The 17,801-nt window shown below is 39.2% G+C and overlaps 4 protein-coding genes across 28 annotated transcripts in view; 2 read left to right on the forward strand and 2 right to left on the reverse strand.

Moving 5' to 3' along the window:
* The window catches only part of LOC117569258 (sorbin and SH3 domain-containing protein 1), a 44,529-nt gene extending 34,971 nt beyond the window's left edge, over positions 1–9,558 (forward strand). For 23 of the 25 annotated variants that reach the window (XM_052005195.1, XM_034250333.2, XM_052005187.1 and 20 more), the window contains 5 exons: positions 7,268–7,574; positions 7,636–7,750; positions 7,814–8,020; positions 8,708–8,940; positions 9,000–9,558. In XM_052005195.1, the coding sequence (XP_051861155.1) occupies positions 7,268–7,574; positions 7,636–7,750; positions 7,814–8,020; positions 8,708–8,940; positions 9,000–9,168 (1,031 nt within the window). In that variant the 3' untranslated portion in view covers positions 9,169–9,558. Of the gene's footprint in view, positions 1–3,639; positions 3,733–3,858; positions 3,967–7,267; positions 7,575–7,635; positions 7,751–7,813; positions 8,021–8,707; positions 8,941–8,999 lie in introns of those variants that run through there. The other 2 variants (XM_034250358.2, XM_034250359.2) reach the window with 2 other exon arrangements.
* Positions 9,559–9,657: 99 nt separating this feature from the next.
* Positions 9,658–14,109, reverse strand: LOC117569260 (ribonuclease Z, mitochondrial). Its single transcript, XM_034250360.2, has 2 exons — positions 12,717–14,109; positions 9,658–11,622 (listed from the first exon to the last, which is right to left on the reverse strand). The coding sequence occupies exons 1-2, from the start codon at positions 13,978–13,980 to the stop codon at positions 10,532–10,534; spliced, it is 2,355 nt and encodes a 784-aa protein (XP_034106251.1). The 5' UTR covers positions 13,981–14,109; the 3' UTR covers positions 9,658–10,531.
* Positions 14,110–14,959: 850 nt separating this feature from the next.
* Positions 14,960–15,962, forward strand: LOC117568267 (uncharacterized protein C16C10.8). The gene has a single exon (XM_034248757.2). It carries the CDS (start codon positions 15,040–15,042, stop codon positions 15,871–15,873), a length of 834 nt encoding a protein of 277 aa, XP_034104648.1. The 5' UTR covers positions 14,960–15,039; the 3' UTR covers positions 15,874–15,962.
* A 444-nt stretch (positions 15,963–16,406) lies between these two features.
* On the reverse strand, positions 16,407–17,801 carry LOC117568268 (uncharacterized). The gene is given in 5 exon segments (XM_034248758.2): positions 16,407–16,724; positions 16,790–16,946; positions 17,002–17,033; positions 17,036–17,108; positions 17,167–17,801. Coding segments are annotated over 5 exon segments (588 nt in total). The 5' UTR covers positions 17,281–17,801; the 3' UTR covers positions 16,407–16,512.

The raw sequence follows: 17,801 nt of genomic DNA on the forward strand, positions 1-17,801 counted from the left end.
GCACAATATAAAATGTGTCCATGTACTTTACATATATTTAGCTATTTTAGTTATGATTAGTTTAGTTTAGTTATGATCGTGGAGAATAGTTTGAATCTTCATAAATGTCGTAGTCAAAAAATATTCTCTTCTTTCTGGTTGATAATAATCAAAACTATTTTTTTAAATGCTTTAAATGAACTTTGCACAATGTGAAAAATACTTGTATTTTTAAGTGTTTAGTTTCCTTTTTTTGGAACTATATTTAGCTAAACTTTTATTATTACAACTTTTATTATTGCAACCGTCACTTGTTGGTAGTAAAAATTAATTTTTATAGATCGTTTCAAATAATATGTACTTAGCATTTTGTGACAAAATTAGATTCATTACAATAGTATGGCAAAAACTTTCAGAAATTCTTCCTTTTATTATCTCATAATTTCGAAATACCTTACACGATTTTTGTTAGCAGTATTCATTAATGTAGCGCTGTTTTTTATAGACATACAACTATAAAATTAGCTTAAGTAATACCACCCCAAAGATTCCTTTCCCTTAATTTATTTTTAATATACTCTACTTCTATTTTATTTACCAATTTTTGGTAGTTCAATTCCACCCCAAAACACTGTCAATTTATTTGGGAAATCTTTGTACAATCAGTTAATTTATTACAACCCCCCCTTGGACGACACCGCTGCGTGCTTAGTTCATTGAATGACCTTTGTGAAATTCCGTTTTACTACCGCAACAAATTTCCGCAAATGCTGCAATTACATTTTGAAGGTGCGGCCGGCATTAGTTGACCAAATTAATCGATAGCACCAATAACAAAGACAGCGAGACAGAGAGAAGGACAGACGGACGGACCGACGGACAGATGGACAGTTGACAATGTTGACCCGCTTAGCACGACGACCACGCGACACCTGTCCAAGGCACGAGCCGAGGCACGAATCCGAGGCAAGTTGCCACCGTTATTGGAAAGCCACCCCCAAAGAGGGCGACGTTGCCATGGCCAAAACAGTGTGGCAACAAAACAAGTGTGGCTCAGGGAAAAGTAAAACGTTCGTCAACAATTTAGTTAGTTTCACTTTTCCGTGCCAAAAACGTCGTATCGAGTGGAGAACTGTGTGCCACAAAGTGTTTTGCCTAATTAAATGTGGCAAAAATAGAATGCGCTAGCCGGTTGCATAATGCAGCATTAAGTGTTTGTGCGTGTGGCAAGTGCAACAAAAAGGGGAGCAAATAACTTGAAGCATGATACATCAAACGCTGGCGCCGCGACGCAGCAACACCTACGCAGGCCAGCATCTCCATGGCAACAACAACAACAACAGCAACAACCTCAGTGGCAACATAAGCCGGAACAACAGCAACATCAGCAATATCAGCAACAACAGACGCATTCCCTCGACAGCTGTGAATCGCGTGCATTGGAAGCAGAAGTTGCATGGCAGCTGCAATGATTTAGAGCTGACAGATGACAGCACGCACTTGCAGCGACAGCGGCAACGCTTGTGGCGCCACAATGCCTCCTTTGAGACCAACAACAACAGCTCTGTTGAGTGGCCACAGCGTCCGCTGAGCAGCGGCGCCGACAGCAGCTACAACAATAGCGAAAAGCTTACGCCTGCCTCATTGCATCGCAGTGTCTGCGATATGCCCAACTGCGGCAAGTTGCTGTGGATACGACGCAGCATCGACTATGCAACAACGACGCCGCCAATGTTGCCACCGCCGCCAACACCGCCAGCGAGTGAACTAAGCATTGGCTATCACATTGTGGGGCTGCCACACACGCCGCTGCCGTTGCCTGGACAGCGACAAGCGTACTTGGCCAATCAGCATGCAATAGGCGGCTCCATGCCGCTGCTCAGGTGGCAGCAACAACAACAACAGCAGCAACAGCAGCAGTTGCAACAACAGCAACAGTTGCAGCAGCAGCAGCAACATCGGCAGCCACAGTTGCAGTGGCAAAGCGGCAGTTAGTATTGCAGTCAACTTGCTCCTCTTTGTTGCAGCCTTCGTACAACTTGGCCCTCAGCACTTAGCCCCCTTTAAATGCCACAGACAGACTTTCTCATTTGACTAAACGACCTTCCGCTTTTAAGCGCTTTCTCACAGCTTTTCTCTCTGCTGTGCAAAATACGATGAAAACTTGTTATCACATGATGTGATAATGAGACAAGCAGAAGGAAAGAGAGCCAAGAGAGAGACCAAGAGACAGAGAGGGAGACATATAGAGGGAGAAACAGCGATGAAGAGACAGAGCGAGACAATCTCAGCGAGATAGTTCACCTTAAACTTCGATAGCTTTTTGCCAGGCAGCTCACGTCTCGCGCAACTCGTGATATAAAGCTTGATGCTTGAGCTTTTCGGGTTTAACGATCTTCTCTGCTGATCTTGCAGCAAATACAGTGGGGCCAATAGCTAACTGTGCAGCTAATTATGCGGAATCATGGGTGTGGAATGTATGACGAAGCTGCGTCTTACGTCAGCACAGCAGTGGAAAAATTCTAGGAAGTTTTCGTTGTACTTAAAAACAAAAAACGATAACAATAAATTTAATGGGAAACATTCAGTGCCGCACCCAAGGGAAAGCTTGAAATGCTGTTTTCAAAATCTAAAAATATTTATTTTTAGAATTTCTTTAAATGTGTAAACCTTGCTCAAAGTTTGCAAGTTTTTATGCAGACGTGAAATTTTTTTATAAGTGTTTCCCTATGGTTTTTTTTTGTTATTCCTTTCCATTATTTTCGCTGATAATTTCTGGTTCAATATAAAAATCTGCGATTCTTAAATATGAATTTTGTTTGTGATATTTTCTATGGCATTTATTTTTTTAATTCTTAAAAATGTATAATTCCAAAAGTTAATCAATTGGTAAATAATCGTTGAGTTCTTATAGTTCTACTTCTCAATAATGGTGATCTACATTTCGATTAAACAAGAATACAATTCAGCCATATATTTCATTTTTAATTTAAAAGTCAGGTAATTCCATTTTTTTTGGCGTGTAAAAGATAATTATGTTGCTGAAAATCTAACATGTCGAATGCGTGATTTTCTATGTTTACATTTTACTTTACATTAATTTAACAGCAGCATTAAAATGTTGGTCATCAATTGTCAATTCATCTAACATGTCGAATGAGCGATTTCCAACGTCTTTGCCTCAGCTGTTAAGCTTAACAGCAACATTAACATGTCTGGCTATCAATGATGACAAATCTTCACAGCTGCTGTTAATGTGAATGTTAAAAGCTGCATTAACATGTCTGGCTATCAGCATAAATGCCGCTAAGCAATTCGGCTGTTAGCTGAAAAGACTTCAAAAACACGCTTTAACGCTTATCAATAGAATAGTTTCCACTGTTGTTGCGCGTGCTATGTGATCCACTGTACGCCATGAGTAATTCACACAACAATACTAAAACCGAACAAGAAGAAGCAGAAGCAACAGAAGTAGAAGAAGAAACAACAGCCACAACAATTGTAATGTCTGAATAAACGTGAGGTTGGGGCGCCAAATAAAACGGCACTCGTAGTACGACGATAACTGAAAACGATTCACAGCAAACCAAGTCTTTTGGCGCTCAGTCAGTTCAGCAGTTGTTCAGTTGCTCATGCTCTCAAGCGTTCAGTTGCGCTGTTTTTCAGTTTCATTCAATTTCAATTTCGATTTCAGTTTTCTGTTTTCAGTTGAGCGCCACGCGTGCTTCAGAGCAGTTGACTACGAGTCGCAACGTGAGTGTGAAAGACAGAGAAAGAGAGAGAGCGAAACAGAGACAGAGATCGTTGTCTGTGCTGTTTTGTTGTTGTCGTTGTCGGTTTTTGTAGTTGTGTCTCGTCTTCGGTCTTCGTGTGTTAAGCTTTATCAGCTGCTCGTAGCCTTCTCGGCTACTTAGCTGTTGAGTTGTTGTTCTGATTTTGATTGATTGCAAGTGTGACTAAGCAGGAGGAGAAGGTGGGGAGAATAGGGTAAGGTAGGGAATATAAAAAGAAAGCAAAGCAAAGCAAAGCAAAGCAAATTCCCAATTGACTCGCTTAGCATATTAACAATTAACAGTGCAGGAAAAGCCGCGGAAAAGCCGGCAAGACTGGTTTATATGTGTATGTGTGTGTGTGTGTGAGTGCAATGCAGTTTAGTGCAGTGTGTATGTGTGTGTGCAGTGAAAGATGAAAATCGGCAACACTTTCAAAACGCTGCAAATTGCGGCGCCACAGCAAGCAAAATCAGTGAAAGTGAAAAATCTCCTCAAGTGTCAATTAAGCTCTTTTTTTTTACTTGTTGTTGTACAACAAATTGTTGTCGTAATTGTTGTCGTTGCTTTATAGTTTATGGCGTTTTTTTCTTTCATTTTTTTTTTGTTCGTTTTCAACATTTTGTCGCTGTGTAAACACAAATATTTGTGCAGTTGCTTCAAAGTTTTTTGTGTCCCCCACAAATAAGTTTCCATGAAATTGCCTTTTTGACAACTTGACGCAAAAGAAATTTTCAATTTATTTGTTAGAGGAGGTGGAGAGCGGGTGAAGAAACTTCATGTAAAGACAGCTGCGCAATTTCATTGCGTGCATTCTCAATTGATTTGTCACTCACTCCGCATTCCTATTCATTCAGCTCATTCTATTCATCAGCTCAAGTTCATGAATAACTCGTCGTGTTTTATCTGCAGGCATAAAATAGTATCTTCAAAACTATGCCAAACAAGGTCAAAACACAAATTGTTAGTTAACTCGACTTCAAGTTGCAGATTATTCACTTTTGTTTTCAGTTAGACAATCTTGTTGAACTCATAAATCACGACAAGCGAGTTGAGGTTTTGCTTAGATAATAACAGTAACTCAACTGATTTTAGCACTAGTGAGACCTTTAAAATAAATGGGGGTGCTTAAGTTATGGCAGTTATTTTATAATTGACTGCGAGTTTCACAATCATGGCGGATTTTTAATAATTTCAAATTACTTGTGAATACTTTGCATTTAATTTCCTAAGGAATTTTCTATTTTAAAAGTTTTTTTCAATGTTGTGTATAATTAGGGAATTTTTTGTTATAAAAAGTTATACATTTTTAATGAAAACTAAATTTTAAAAGTGCTATTGGTGCTATTTCACAAGTGAACTTGAATTTATAATACAGAATAAAGAGTGCTTAGGAGTACTTCAGCTTAAGCAGTTTAATCAAATTAAAGAAAATTATGTACTCAACATAATACAACAAATTTTTGGCGTAAATGCATTGATAAAAATTGAAAACAATAATTTAGCAAAAATGTTTTATAAATTTCGAAATAAACTTTCTCTTTGAATGCCGCTTAAAACATTGATTAATCCAAACCATACCAAAAATTGGATTGTGTAGCGATTTTTATTAAGTTGCTAAATGCTACTGATATAGTTAATCAATAAATTGCTTATAATATGCCATAAATTCTTAATGTTTATAGCCTGTCAGTAAACAGTTTTTATATATGCAAATCCATTTGAAATCATTAAAGTTGATTTAAGTTGATCGCTTTAAATGACAGTCTTAAAGTTAGATCGTAAAATCCTCTATATGAATATAATATATAATAGACTTATTTATTCACATACTATACACAATTTTTAAGCTCTCTTCTGAGCACATTAAGTGCATTCAAGCAATTGTGCTTGTAGCTCTTCAATTCAAATTACCCTTTTGATGGTTTGAGATAAAGAAAAAAGCCACTAAAAGCAATAAGTCAATTAGCACTTTGCTGTCAGTTGGTCACCCACTCTCCACTCAACACTGACCACTCCCCAGAAAAGATGTGGATTGCACCACTTTGTCTCAATTGGAGACGGAGACGGAGAAGGAGACTGTGTCTCCCATTTAGCTATCAGTGGCTGGCTAACGAGCATTAACTTCAATTGCGGCTCATTTTCGATACAATGGAGAAATGTTAATTCAATTTTCCAAATACTAAACGAGCACTTGCTCTCTCTCTCTCTCTCTGTCTCTTCTTTTGTTGCCATCTCTATCTTTGGCGGGGTTATCTGCGATCTATCTGCTTGGCGAAGCGTGCGATCAACAACCGAGCTGAGTTCGAGACAGTGTCAGCTAACAAACGTTAGTTGTTTATTTGCTTACCAATTGGCAAAGCACAGCTACGGCTACAGATACATTTACAACTATAGCTACAGATACAGCTACAGCTATAGCTACAGCCACAGCCAGAGCAATAGTTAGAGATACAGCTAAAGCTACGTAGACAGTTAGTGATAGAGATAAGAGCAAAACAGCAGTTTCATAACGAGGCGACGGCGACAATATTTCTGCGGTTAGCTCGTCTTACACTTGCCCCAACGACTCTTGTTGCTATTTTTAGTGTCAACAACAAGCATACCCTGTATTTATTAACAACTGCTAAGGGGGTCTATTGTTGTGACTTAAAGTAAAATGATAGAAATTATGTGGTAGTAGAAAGATATTTAAGATTTCTGCTAACGATTTCCAAAGAAGATAAAAAATATCAAATTTCAATCTGATGAAACATATGTTTATTAACCATTTGGGGAGAGTCGAAATCTTAATCAGAGTGGCAATTATGGTCTGATATATTTTTAATTTGTGTTTGTCTTTGTGTCTTGTATTTATTTGATTATTATTAATAGGACATCAAATTTCTTTAGTCAACGCCATTGAAATTGATCTTCAAAGAGTTCAACTATAATTTAAAAAGCGTAAAATCATCATAAGAAGTCGACAGCAGAAGAAATCAATTTCATACAATGCAATCCATTTGGTTGTAATACTTTTTCGCTTATTTAAAACTTGTAATATCATTATTGATGTGCTGAAAAATTGTGCCTTATAATTAATACGCTGTTTTATTGTTCGACTTTAGTAGAGAATATGAGATGTTACGTTTAGTATATGATTTATCTACCAATGATCTCATAACTAAGATTATATTTATACGAGTATCAGTTAAAATGTATACTATTCCAAAATTTATATACTATAATACTTTTCAAAATTGCGGATTTTAATACTCAGTTAAAATGCCCAACTCGTTCAACCAGAATTCTTTACCTTTTTACATATAGTTCATTGTTTCAGTTAATGTCTTAATTAACTAATACAGGGTATTGTTTAGCTGCGCTGCGAGAGAACGAGACCAACACCTATGGATCGATAACCCAACTCGAATTTCGTCTAATGCTTTCGGCTTTTGACCTTTGCTCTACTCAAAATAAATGCATCTACATATGTATAGTAAAAACAAATTTTCGATTTGTTTCTCCCATCGACACAGACGTGAATGTTCACTTCAAGACACCGTTGAGGCATGAGTATAAGCAGAACTTATCGGAGGAGGAATTAGCCATACGACAAGCGGAGCATATGCAGAAATTGTATCAGGAGGAGCGCAGACGCAAGTATCTACAGGAGCTGCAGGACATGAATTCGCGACGACACACCGACAATTTCACACCCTCACAGAAATCACCGATTGCTCTCAATCGCTACGATGATTTCCCCACAGACGTGACCCTCAAATCTCTTGTGGGTCCCAAGACCGTTGCCCGGGCACTCTACAATTTCCAGGGACAGAGCTCTAAGTAAGAGTAGCTATTAAGAGCTTATAAGTTGCATATCTTATAATACTTTTTCCTTTCTTAGGGAACTCTCTTTCCGCAAGGGCGACGTCATCTACATTCGACGACAGATCGATCCCAATTGGTACGAAGGCGAGCACAATGCGATGATTGGACTGCTGCCCGCCAGCTACGTCGAGGTAAATTAAACTCTCTCTTCTTGTCTTTGACTATTTTAATACCCTATCTTTTTTGATGTGCAGATTGTTAGTCGCGATGGCGCTCGCACACCTTCCAAGCGTCCATCGGAGGGACAAGCGCGTGCCAAGTACAACTTCCAGGCTCAGTCCGGTGTCGAGTTGTCCCTCAACAAGGGAGAGCTGGTCACACTGACACGACGAGTCGACGGCAACTGGTTCGAGGGCAAAATCGCCAATCGCAAGGGTATTTTCCCAGTCTCCTATGTGGAGGTAAGTCAAAGAGTAGCATAAGATAGTTTTACTATATAAAGTTAGTGATACGATGGGATGATATACTTTAATTCTGTTATGTGATATATTAATATTATTTAGTAGATAAATAGTTTTTTTTTTATTTTTCATTCTTTGTTTATTATAGTATATAAATATTTTATGATTTATTTAGTTTGTGTGTTTATTTATTACAAATAAAGATCAGGCAAACTTTCCACCTTAAAGACTGAATATAAATTGACAAAAATAAAGGAGAAAAGCAAAACATTCAATATTGAAATGAACTTTCTAAATAATTTTCAAATTTATTTCACAAAATATGTGCTATTGTGCTTTTTATCCCATTTAAAAGGATAAACTTTGTTTTATGACTTAAATAATAAATCGAATTCAATTATTTTAATTACATTTTGGAATGCGAATAAAAAATTGTTTAATTATGAAATTAAATTAATAAGCTTACACAGTTTTCATCTTCACATTCACAAAAGTTGCATAATAAATCGAAATGTCTTTTATTATATCAATTCGTTTTAAATAATTTTACATTCAATATTAGTTACATTTAATAACAACTTTGTGTTCCATAGATAAGTCAGCTTTTTAGAATTGAAATTTATAATAGATATTACTATCACACATCAAGAATTTAAGTCTAATCTAATATCAATCTTCCCACTTTAGGTTCTAACTGATATTGGAGCCGAGGACATTGCGGCTAGAACGACAACAGTCATCAGCAGTCAGAGCACGACAAATCTGCGTCCCAATTTGGACGTGCTGCGCACAAATATCAACAACGAGTTCAACACGCTGACACAGAATGGATCCCAGCCACCCAATGGAATACTCAAGGACACCAGGACGCTGCACAAGACAGATGCGTTGCATGTGGACACAAGTTCCGAGCCATTGACGTGAGTTCCTAAGTCAACTTATATTATATCAAACATTCTATAACTTATCTGATTTGCAGTTATCGCGCACTCTACAAGTATCGGCCACAGAACTCCGATGAGCTGGAGCTCTTTGAGGGAGATCTGGTTCATGTGCTGGAGAAGTGCGATGATGGTTGGTTTGTGGGCACATCACAGCGCACCGGCTGCTTTGGCACATTCCCCGGCAACTATGTGGAACGTGCTTAGACCGAAACCCAAAAATCGATCGAAAAGATCCTCTGGAGAACCGTTAAGATATTTGTTTTGTTTTGACCCCAAAAAAAGGAGATGAAGTTTTAAAGCCTAATCGTAATGAATTTGTAGTCTAATAACTTGCAGCGCAGTCGAGGCATTAGCAATTATCAATTATTTATTGTTGAGCTCTTGCGTTCAATGATAATCATAATAATTAATTTAATTGTTGTTCACTTTTGCCGATTGCCGCCGTCTGCCGAGGATGTGTTTTCTCTTTAATTTAAATAATGTACAACTATTTATTTAATTTTAAAGAACATGTTGAAATTATGTTTATTTATAAAACCAAAAAAAAAAGTATATCTATTATTAACCAGAAGTTTTCCCACACACACACACACACAAACACACACGTACACAGACACACCAAACAGAATATCAGCAGCGATATTTGATATAATTTCTTTTAATTTCGTTTATCTACTAATTTTAACTAGTCACAGCTAATTTCCAAAAAAATAAAAAATGAAAAACCACATACAAAAAAATAATCAACAGATATTAAAATAATTCAAATGTTGAACACAAAAAGTGCCTTAAAAAAATGAAATGTTTATTGACTTTGACAGAAAGCAAATAATAATTAATGATTACTAAAATAATGAAACGAAAATCAAGTGCCCTTTTTGTCTAATAATTAATAATTATAATAATTGAGAAACTAAACTAAAATGATGAAAACAAAATTTGTAATTTTATGAGCGTTTTAATAATACACAGACACCTGTTGCAAGCGAATGCGTATTAAGTAAATAAATCAAACAAAAACACCAACAAACAAATTATCGACTCTTTTCTTTTGTTGTGTAAAAATACAATTAGTTTTATTGTAAGTAATTCAACAATTGGCTTAACACTAGAGGCGAAGCTAATGATCGAAATCTACAACTGAATGACAGATTTTTACAAATTTACAACGTTTATGCGATATGAGAAAGTGTGAAATAAAGTTTATGGGTTGTTACTTCTGTTGATAACAAGTTACCAAATATTTGCAGATATGCAACAGATATATAAGACCTGAAATTCTTGCCTTTGGAAGGTATAGGAAATTGAATGCGATGGCATAGCTTTAACTACTTAGTTTCCTAAACAATATTTCTTTAAAAGTAGTCGATATACAAAATATTTAAAATAATTATTGAAAGCTGCCACCACTTCGATTTAAATAGTGAATTGCCTTTCACATTAACTACTTTTTAAATATATAAAATGCCTCATTCGAAATACATTAAATGTTCATTCGTATAAACGTTGTAACTGAAACTAAGTGAAGGCAAAGTGGATGCGTTAAACTGTCTACAAATCTACAAAATCACGTTTGCGCCAATTTGCGTTTTCGTTCCTGTTTGAGCTCTCGTTTCACTGCCCGCTGTTCCAGCTCCTCGGTGTATTCGGCAAACATGGCCATCAACGCAGGATAAAGCTTCTCATACTCCTTCAAATCGTCCACAGTCACTTGCATATTATCAAAGGCAATGGCCACATGTTGCATGTCCTCGTTGCTGGGCAGTCGAGGACACTTCGCATAGCGCTGTGAGAAATGTGTGAGTATTGTGTGCTTGGCCTGCATGTCGCGACCCTGTTGAATGGCCTGCGAGATTGTGCTATGCGTCTTGATGCGTGCCTCCTCAACGAGATCATCCTCCATGGTCGCCTCGTGTATCAGCACCGTGGAGTTGCGTCCCAGCTCGACAAGATCCTCGCAGGGCATCGTGTCGCCGCTGTAGGTGATCTTAATGGGCTCGCCCTCGTGCTCGGCTTGCAGCGTTAGGCTGATGCCAAAGGCATGTGGACAATGCCGCACCAAGCAAGTGCCAATCGAGTCGATGCCCAAGCGTTCAACACCTTCGCCTCTTAGTGGATTCTCTAGAAGTTCGCCATTGGCCACCAGTGTGTAAGAGTCAGCAATAGACTCAATTTGACGATTGTAAAACTGCAGCCAAGGTTCGATTTGACGTGGCGCCAACAAGAGCAGAGGTGCCTCTGGTGCCAGTTGTTGTCGCTCGGTCAACAATGCAATGAGTCCGATGTGATGATCCGCATGCAAGTGGGACACATAGATCGCTTGCAGTTGCAGCATAATCTCTTTCGCACGCTCATTTCCATAGAGTCGCACAATCTGTCCGTGTGTTCCTTCCCCACAGTCCAGCAGCACAAATGCTTCTTTTGCTGTCTGGATGAGAATGGAGCTCACGTTGCGCGTCTTGTTGGGAATGCACGATCCGGTGCCCAGGAAAATGATGCGTGGATAGTTGCTGCGTCCTTCTGTCGCCAGCTCTGACTCTTGGCTCAGCTTTGTGTCGCACTTCAGCTTAGCCAACAGCTCTGTGACTCCAGGCACCGCGTGCGTCTCCTTGATGTACTCCTCGGGCGTCAATTTTGATTCCAGCGTGCGATCGAGACCTTGAATATTTGGTTTTGATTAATTTATGATATAGGATTGTATGCTATATGATTTATGTAAGTTGTTGAATAATCGCATAAGTTAATATCTCCTAGTTAATATGCAACTTTGGTTTATATTATTAATTGTATCATCATTTACTTTATCATACTTCGAAAAGCAATGGCTTGTTGACATGGGAAGAATATTAAAGAGAGATTAAATAAGGAACACTAATAATTGAATCAAGATTGCATCTATTTAAATACTTGTTTTCCTAAATAGAATTTATTTCCATTCGTTGTGAAATCGCTGACCTATTGCGATAATTAACATAAATGTTTGCTGAAACGGTTGGTGAATAATTTGTTTATTAACATTTTCTGCTTTCTTACTTCCGAGTAATTAAGGTTCGAAACTATTGTCCCATTAATTGCGATCAGATAAAAATTGTGGAAGTTATTAAAGAAATACTTTTGTATGGACAAAAACGTCTACTGGTCCATTGTGCCGTCTATGATATATTTTGAATGGTGTACTATATCGATATACCAATCATATCATTTGGTATATTTTTAGTATTTTTGGTATATTTTGAAAATAATACCGCAATATTTTGCCTTTATTAAAAATGGGTAGCGGGTATCTCAGTCGAGCACACTCGACTGTAACTTTCTTACTTGTTTTTTCTCTTCAAGACAATTTTATTAATTGACTTTCTAAATAATTCCATTCGATCTATTTAAAAATTTAAAATTAAAAAAGTTTCGTTTTATAAAAAATGTCCAAGATCCTTATTTTTTTTATTTATGTTAGAAACCATTTTTAAATGTGTATATTATTGCAAAGTGTAATTAGTAAGGAATTTCCTGCTCATTTTATTGGGCGATTTAAAATAGTAAGAAAACGAATTTTGAAAACCCAAGGTTACTGAATGGTAAAATTACTTAAAATTTGAAATCCTTGTGGAAAGGTTAAATACTATTCTGTTTTCTGACTTCTGTATCAAAGCTTGCTCTTAGTTTTCTATATTAGTTTGCTCTTTTTAAATAAACATCAAATATAACTCATCGATATACATATGCTATAATATAGTTGGAAATCTCTCGCTCACCTTTCTTGGGTCGCAGATGAAAGCTGGTCATGGGAACAACACCCTGATTCAGACTTTGTTTCTGGTCATCTTTCTTTGGCTGCTCTCGCTTCTTACTCTCTTCTCCAGTCAGCTCCTCTTTCGCTTCCTCCTCCTCTAGCTTTGTCTTCTTCAAGGGACAGTTGTGCTGTAGTTCCAGCGACTCGGCGAGTAGTGGAAACACCAAAGGAGCCAATTGATGCAGCTGATATTGTATGCGATGAGTAGCTGCATAGCCAGAGAAACTATTTGAAGGGGAGTTGAGATAGATATGCTCTGTGCACTGCGAGAAATTCTCCGCCATAAACTGACGATAGTCTGCATGTTCTGTCATCGCCGCCGGACTAAAGTGCACCACCAGCGCGACCTCCGTGAGCTCTGAGTCAGCAAGTTGCTTGTATTCCTTAGCCTGAGCCTGCAGAGCAGACAAATAATCCACGCTTGGTACATCGATAAAGACAAAGGAGAGCGCTGTCTCTCCGGGTTCCGTGACATCGACAGAGCGAACCACTTTGCCACCTGGTAGCTCCACATCCTGACCATTCTTGAGTTGTCCCAGCAGTGGACCAGGCGGCACCCCATGCTCCACACACTTGACCAAATTGAGGGCACCTGGGCGTGGTTTTAGTTTACATATGTAGCTGATGACAGACTGCTCTGGTTGCTTCTCACTGCGCAATACCACCGACTGCACACTGAGGATGGAGTCCTCGAAGTGCTGCGAAGTGGTGGCGTCGATGTTCTGCATCTGTAGGTTCTTGAGCATCACAAAGCGTCTCATGCTCTGCAGCATGGTGTCCAGATGCGGCGGTCCATGCACTCCCAGCTGCCGTACGCCAGCATCCTGTATGGTCAGCGCCAAGCCCGGCAAGCCACCCACCGAAGTCCACGTGTTGCGTGTCATAAAAATTTGCTCCAAGCGCGACAGTCGCGTCTTGTGCTCATACGCCAGACGCTGTGTTCCCTCGCCACAGTTGAACAGATAGCGAGACTGATCGGTGAAGAGGTAAACAGCGCTGGGAGATCCATTGGCACCAGCGCCAAGCACTTGGAGATTCACTGATCCTGGCACCACATTAGATAGTTTTTTGCGCAGCACATTTGGCTGCCGTTCGTATTTGGCATCCATGGCCGTTGAACTCTTGCTGAATTTGCGTATCGGGTGTGTCGTCACCTTGTAATTAGTGCGTATGCCATCAACAACAATTCTTTTAAAGCGTTGGAATTTCACCAAAGACAGCAACATAGCGTGCGCGCCACAGCTGTTCAGCCGCTAGAGATGGCACAAGTTGAGATGTATTGTTGTCGTTAACAAACTGCTTGTTACGTAACTTCACAAGTGGCGCCACTGTTGCACATATCAAAAGCAACTCCGAAAATTCGGAGTAGTAACGTATATATCAATTTTGTATAGGCAATAATATTTGTCAAATGACCAATTATGGTAAATATTTGATATATTTTTATATTATTATTATTACAGTATTATTTTGTATTATTTTGTTATATCCATGAACGTTTGCCATAAGCATCTACTTCTTAAAAGTATTGTAATTTCATCATAGACAGCAACATCGCGAGCTCGACATAGTTTTTTAGGCGCTAGCGATGGCATAAAATGGTGCGTGCTGACCATGACGTCACCTTGTAAAAAATGCGTATGATATGAAAAACAACTGAAGCGATGTAATTTCATCACAAGCAGCAACACTTAGAGATGACCAAAGTTGGATATATTGCAGTCGATTAGAAACTGCTTGGTACGTAACTTCAATGTGGCGCCACTGTTACGCAGCATTAACGCGACTCCGAAAATAACAGTAAGTGATTTATTATAAGCGGGCTATAACGTATTTTAAATATTATAATTAAAAAGGTTTAATTTTCCATACATTTCGTGTTTTCAAGGATGTCTGAGTCTAAAAAGCTTGTACGCACTCTTTAATATTAATAACAAGCATATTAATATATAAGTCATTTGTGTTTTCACTATTTTTACTGGCTTACAAAAAAAAGTATAAAATTAACATAAACGCTTATATAGATATAAAAGTATTGATTGTTCACGGATAATAGAGCAATCAATATTTTTAAATCTATATAAGCGTTTTTAAAAAAACGTTAAAATAAATGTTATCGCATAACTATGGAAGGCGGTATATGTTGGTATATTTTATGCCTCAAATTGCGTATCTTATAAACTCAACTACGGTCACACATGGAACGCGGCACATAAATAAAAAAAATTTAGCCGCGCACGTGTTGCATTTAGCGTCCAGGATTTCGAGTAAATAATCTATTGAACATGGTGTTTTTTACCTGCAACATTTGCGGTGAGTCCGTAAAGAAGCCAGCCGTGGAGAAGCACTACCAGACCAGATGCCGAGGCAACGTCAAGAACGTGTCGTGCATGGACTGCCTGAAAGACTTCTACGAGGAGGAATATGTGGCACACACCAAATGCATTTCCGAAGCCCAGAAGTACTCCAATCAAAACTTTGTGCCCAAGGAGCCTAGGAACAAGAATGCCCAGAAGCAAGAAAGTTGGATGGACATCATACGCGCCATTCTCGACAGCGAAGAGTATCAACTGACGCCACAGCTGCGCAATGAGTTCCAGCGTCTGCAGAGCGTTGACAATGTGCCGCGCAAGAAGGCGAAATTCGAGAACTTTGTGGGCAACTGCATGCGTATGCCACGCCACAAGGCTACAGAAGTGTGGAACATACTCGAGAAGGAGTTGAACAAAATGAAGGAGGCCAAACAGGCGGAACTTGCAGCTGCCAAGGCAGCGAAACAGAAGCCCGCAGAAGAAGCTGCTGCAGTTGAGGAGCCGCCCAAGAAAAAGTCCAAAGTGGAGAATGGTGAAGCTGCCACAGAAGTTGCTGCTGATGATGCTGTTGCTGCAGAGAACCGCGAATTCGATTGGGCGGCACAGCTGAAGAAGGTGTTGGCCAAGCAACCCGGTGCCATCTTTGTGGAGAAGCTCAAGAAGAAGCTGGAGAAGAAATACGTAAAGCATTTGGCTGTGACGGAACTGAGCGAGAAACAAGCAAAGAAATTTGAGAAGCGTTTCAACAAGCAGCTCAATAAATGCAATGAAGTGAAGCTGGATGGGGATCTGGTGATAGCATGTTGATCTGTAAAGCTACATTTAAGTCTCTCTAGCGTAATTAATACTTAACTGTAGACAAGCATTAAACACATAAGCAGCAATAATTAACTAGACTGATTGTTGAGTGTTAAGATTAGCTGTTAATTTAAGATGAAGTCATAACTACAATTTCATATTCCTAATGGAGATGCTGGCAAAATAAGCCTAGCACCTAAATCTAGTCTCAAAGCTCGGTTTTGACTGGAATTGCTCTTGATGCCTGCTCAATTGAATTTTAAATAGTCTAAACGTTGTCAACAACATTATTTGCACTTGTCTGAGGTCTAAAACAATATGCTGGAACGATAATCACATCTTCTGAGTGATGTTGTCTGAATTACCTTAGACGTGATCTGCTTTAGAGATCATTTGCTTGTCATCTGAAGCTGCTCGTTAACAACAGCATGTAGTTGCTTATTCACAGTTCATAGGTGCTGTACAAAGAATCTTTTTAGACGTCAAGAGCTTTATCAATAGAAGCTAAGATGCAGCTCTTAGAATCCCTATGGAGATAAACTGCCTTGGAAGGAAGAAATATATGCTTAGGATTATGTCAAAGAGAAAGATCTGAAATGTAATTGTCAGACATAATGAGCTTTATTACGTATACGCTTCAATTAGCTCTTAAGTTTTGTATTTCAGATACGCGAAGCACTGACGCAAATAATCGCGTGTGGCGCGGCATTGTGCCACCTTGCTAAACCGTTCAGCTGGACAGTGGAGAATCATCTCGTTAGCCACGCATTCCAGCACAAGGCCAGGATACACATGACACCCATGTGTAGTCAAATGTTTGGCAATTGCCAGAACGCCTTTGTGGCGCAGCAGCGAAAGAGCTGCAAGGGAAGGAACAATCGATTTAAATAACAGGTTGGAGTGAGAGATTTCACTGCTTGCTCACCATGCTTATCGCATTTCACATAAGTCTCGTAGAGCTGCTTCTGCTCCGCCTTGCTGTCTAGCTCATCTTCCAGATGCTCTTTAATCCTGCGCAGATTCAACGATTGACGATTGGCAGCTAGATACTCAGTTGCGTTGAAGGCGCATTCAGCTGTGCACTGCAATGGAGAAACTAGAGTGAGAGATACTGGAGAGGATTTGAGGAGCACTCACAAACATGTAGGCCTGCTCCAGCTGTTCGGCTCCAGCTTTGAGAACCAATCCATTTGGCACTCGGTGAACTCTGATGATTCCTCGTGCAGTTCACAGCAAAAATCGTGCTGTAATGAGATGAAGTTGGTTACTTGAAGGTGATGATTGTGGCCTCATATTGGTTACCATGGTGTCAGCTGCATTGAGCTCGCAATCCTCGTTCAGCTGCGGCTTGGCCAGCACATGAAGCAGCAGGCAACAGAGCCCAAAGAGAATAAATTGAAAGTAAATGGAAAACATACTCAATGGATTTAACTCTTCGCAATGCTGATCCGACTTTTATAATGCCAATTCCGACTATGATCAAGAGACGAGTTAATTTTGCGTAACAACATTTAACGACTTAATTGCGAGCTTAATTTAAGTTTATAATTATTCGGCTGAATTTGTGGATCGTAATATTTTTTGGAAGCCAAGTCATGGAGTGAGGGAAGTTCAGGGCGTTGCAGCTGCCACTGTGTGGCACTGAGGTTCTGCTCCAATTCCGGGAAGTCGTTGCAGTTCCACGTGCAACTCCCTGGAAGATAAATGATGCAAAGGCAGCCATCCATCAGCGATCAAGCAGCACGAATAGATGTGACAGCCCAAAAAGAGCGCAGCAGTCGCAGATGGAAATGAAGATGGGAATAGGGGATGGGAGTCAGAGTTGATGGGAATGTTGAAGATGCGGAAGCCAAGGCAATCCCTTGGCCGTTCCAGCTGCAACTAATTAACCGAGAAATACATCATAAATAGCATTACGGGAATGCACTCGACGAATC

This window comes from Drosophila albomicans, chromosome 3 (assembly GCF_009650485.2).
Source record: "Drosophila albomicans strain 15112-1751.03 chromosome 3, ASM965048v2, whole genome shotgun sequence".
In the NCBI taxonomy this organism is placed as follows: Eukaryota; Metazoa; Arthropoda; class Insecta; order Diptera; family Drosophilidae; genus Drosophila; species Drosophila albomicans.

Coding starts and splice junctions, on each gene's coding strand:
- LOC117569260 (XM_034250360.2), bottom strand. CDS start 13,980: ATGTTGCTGTCTTTGGTGAAATTCCAACGCTTTAAAAGAATTGTTGTT. Junction 11,623..12,716: donor TCATCTGCGACCCAAGAAAG/GTGAGCGAGAGA, acceptor CAAATATTCAAG/GTCTCGATCGCACGCTGGAA.
- LOC117568267 (XM_034248757.2), top strand. CDS start 15,040: ATGGTGTTTTTTACCTGCAACATTTGCGGTGAGTCCGTAAAGAAGCCA.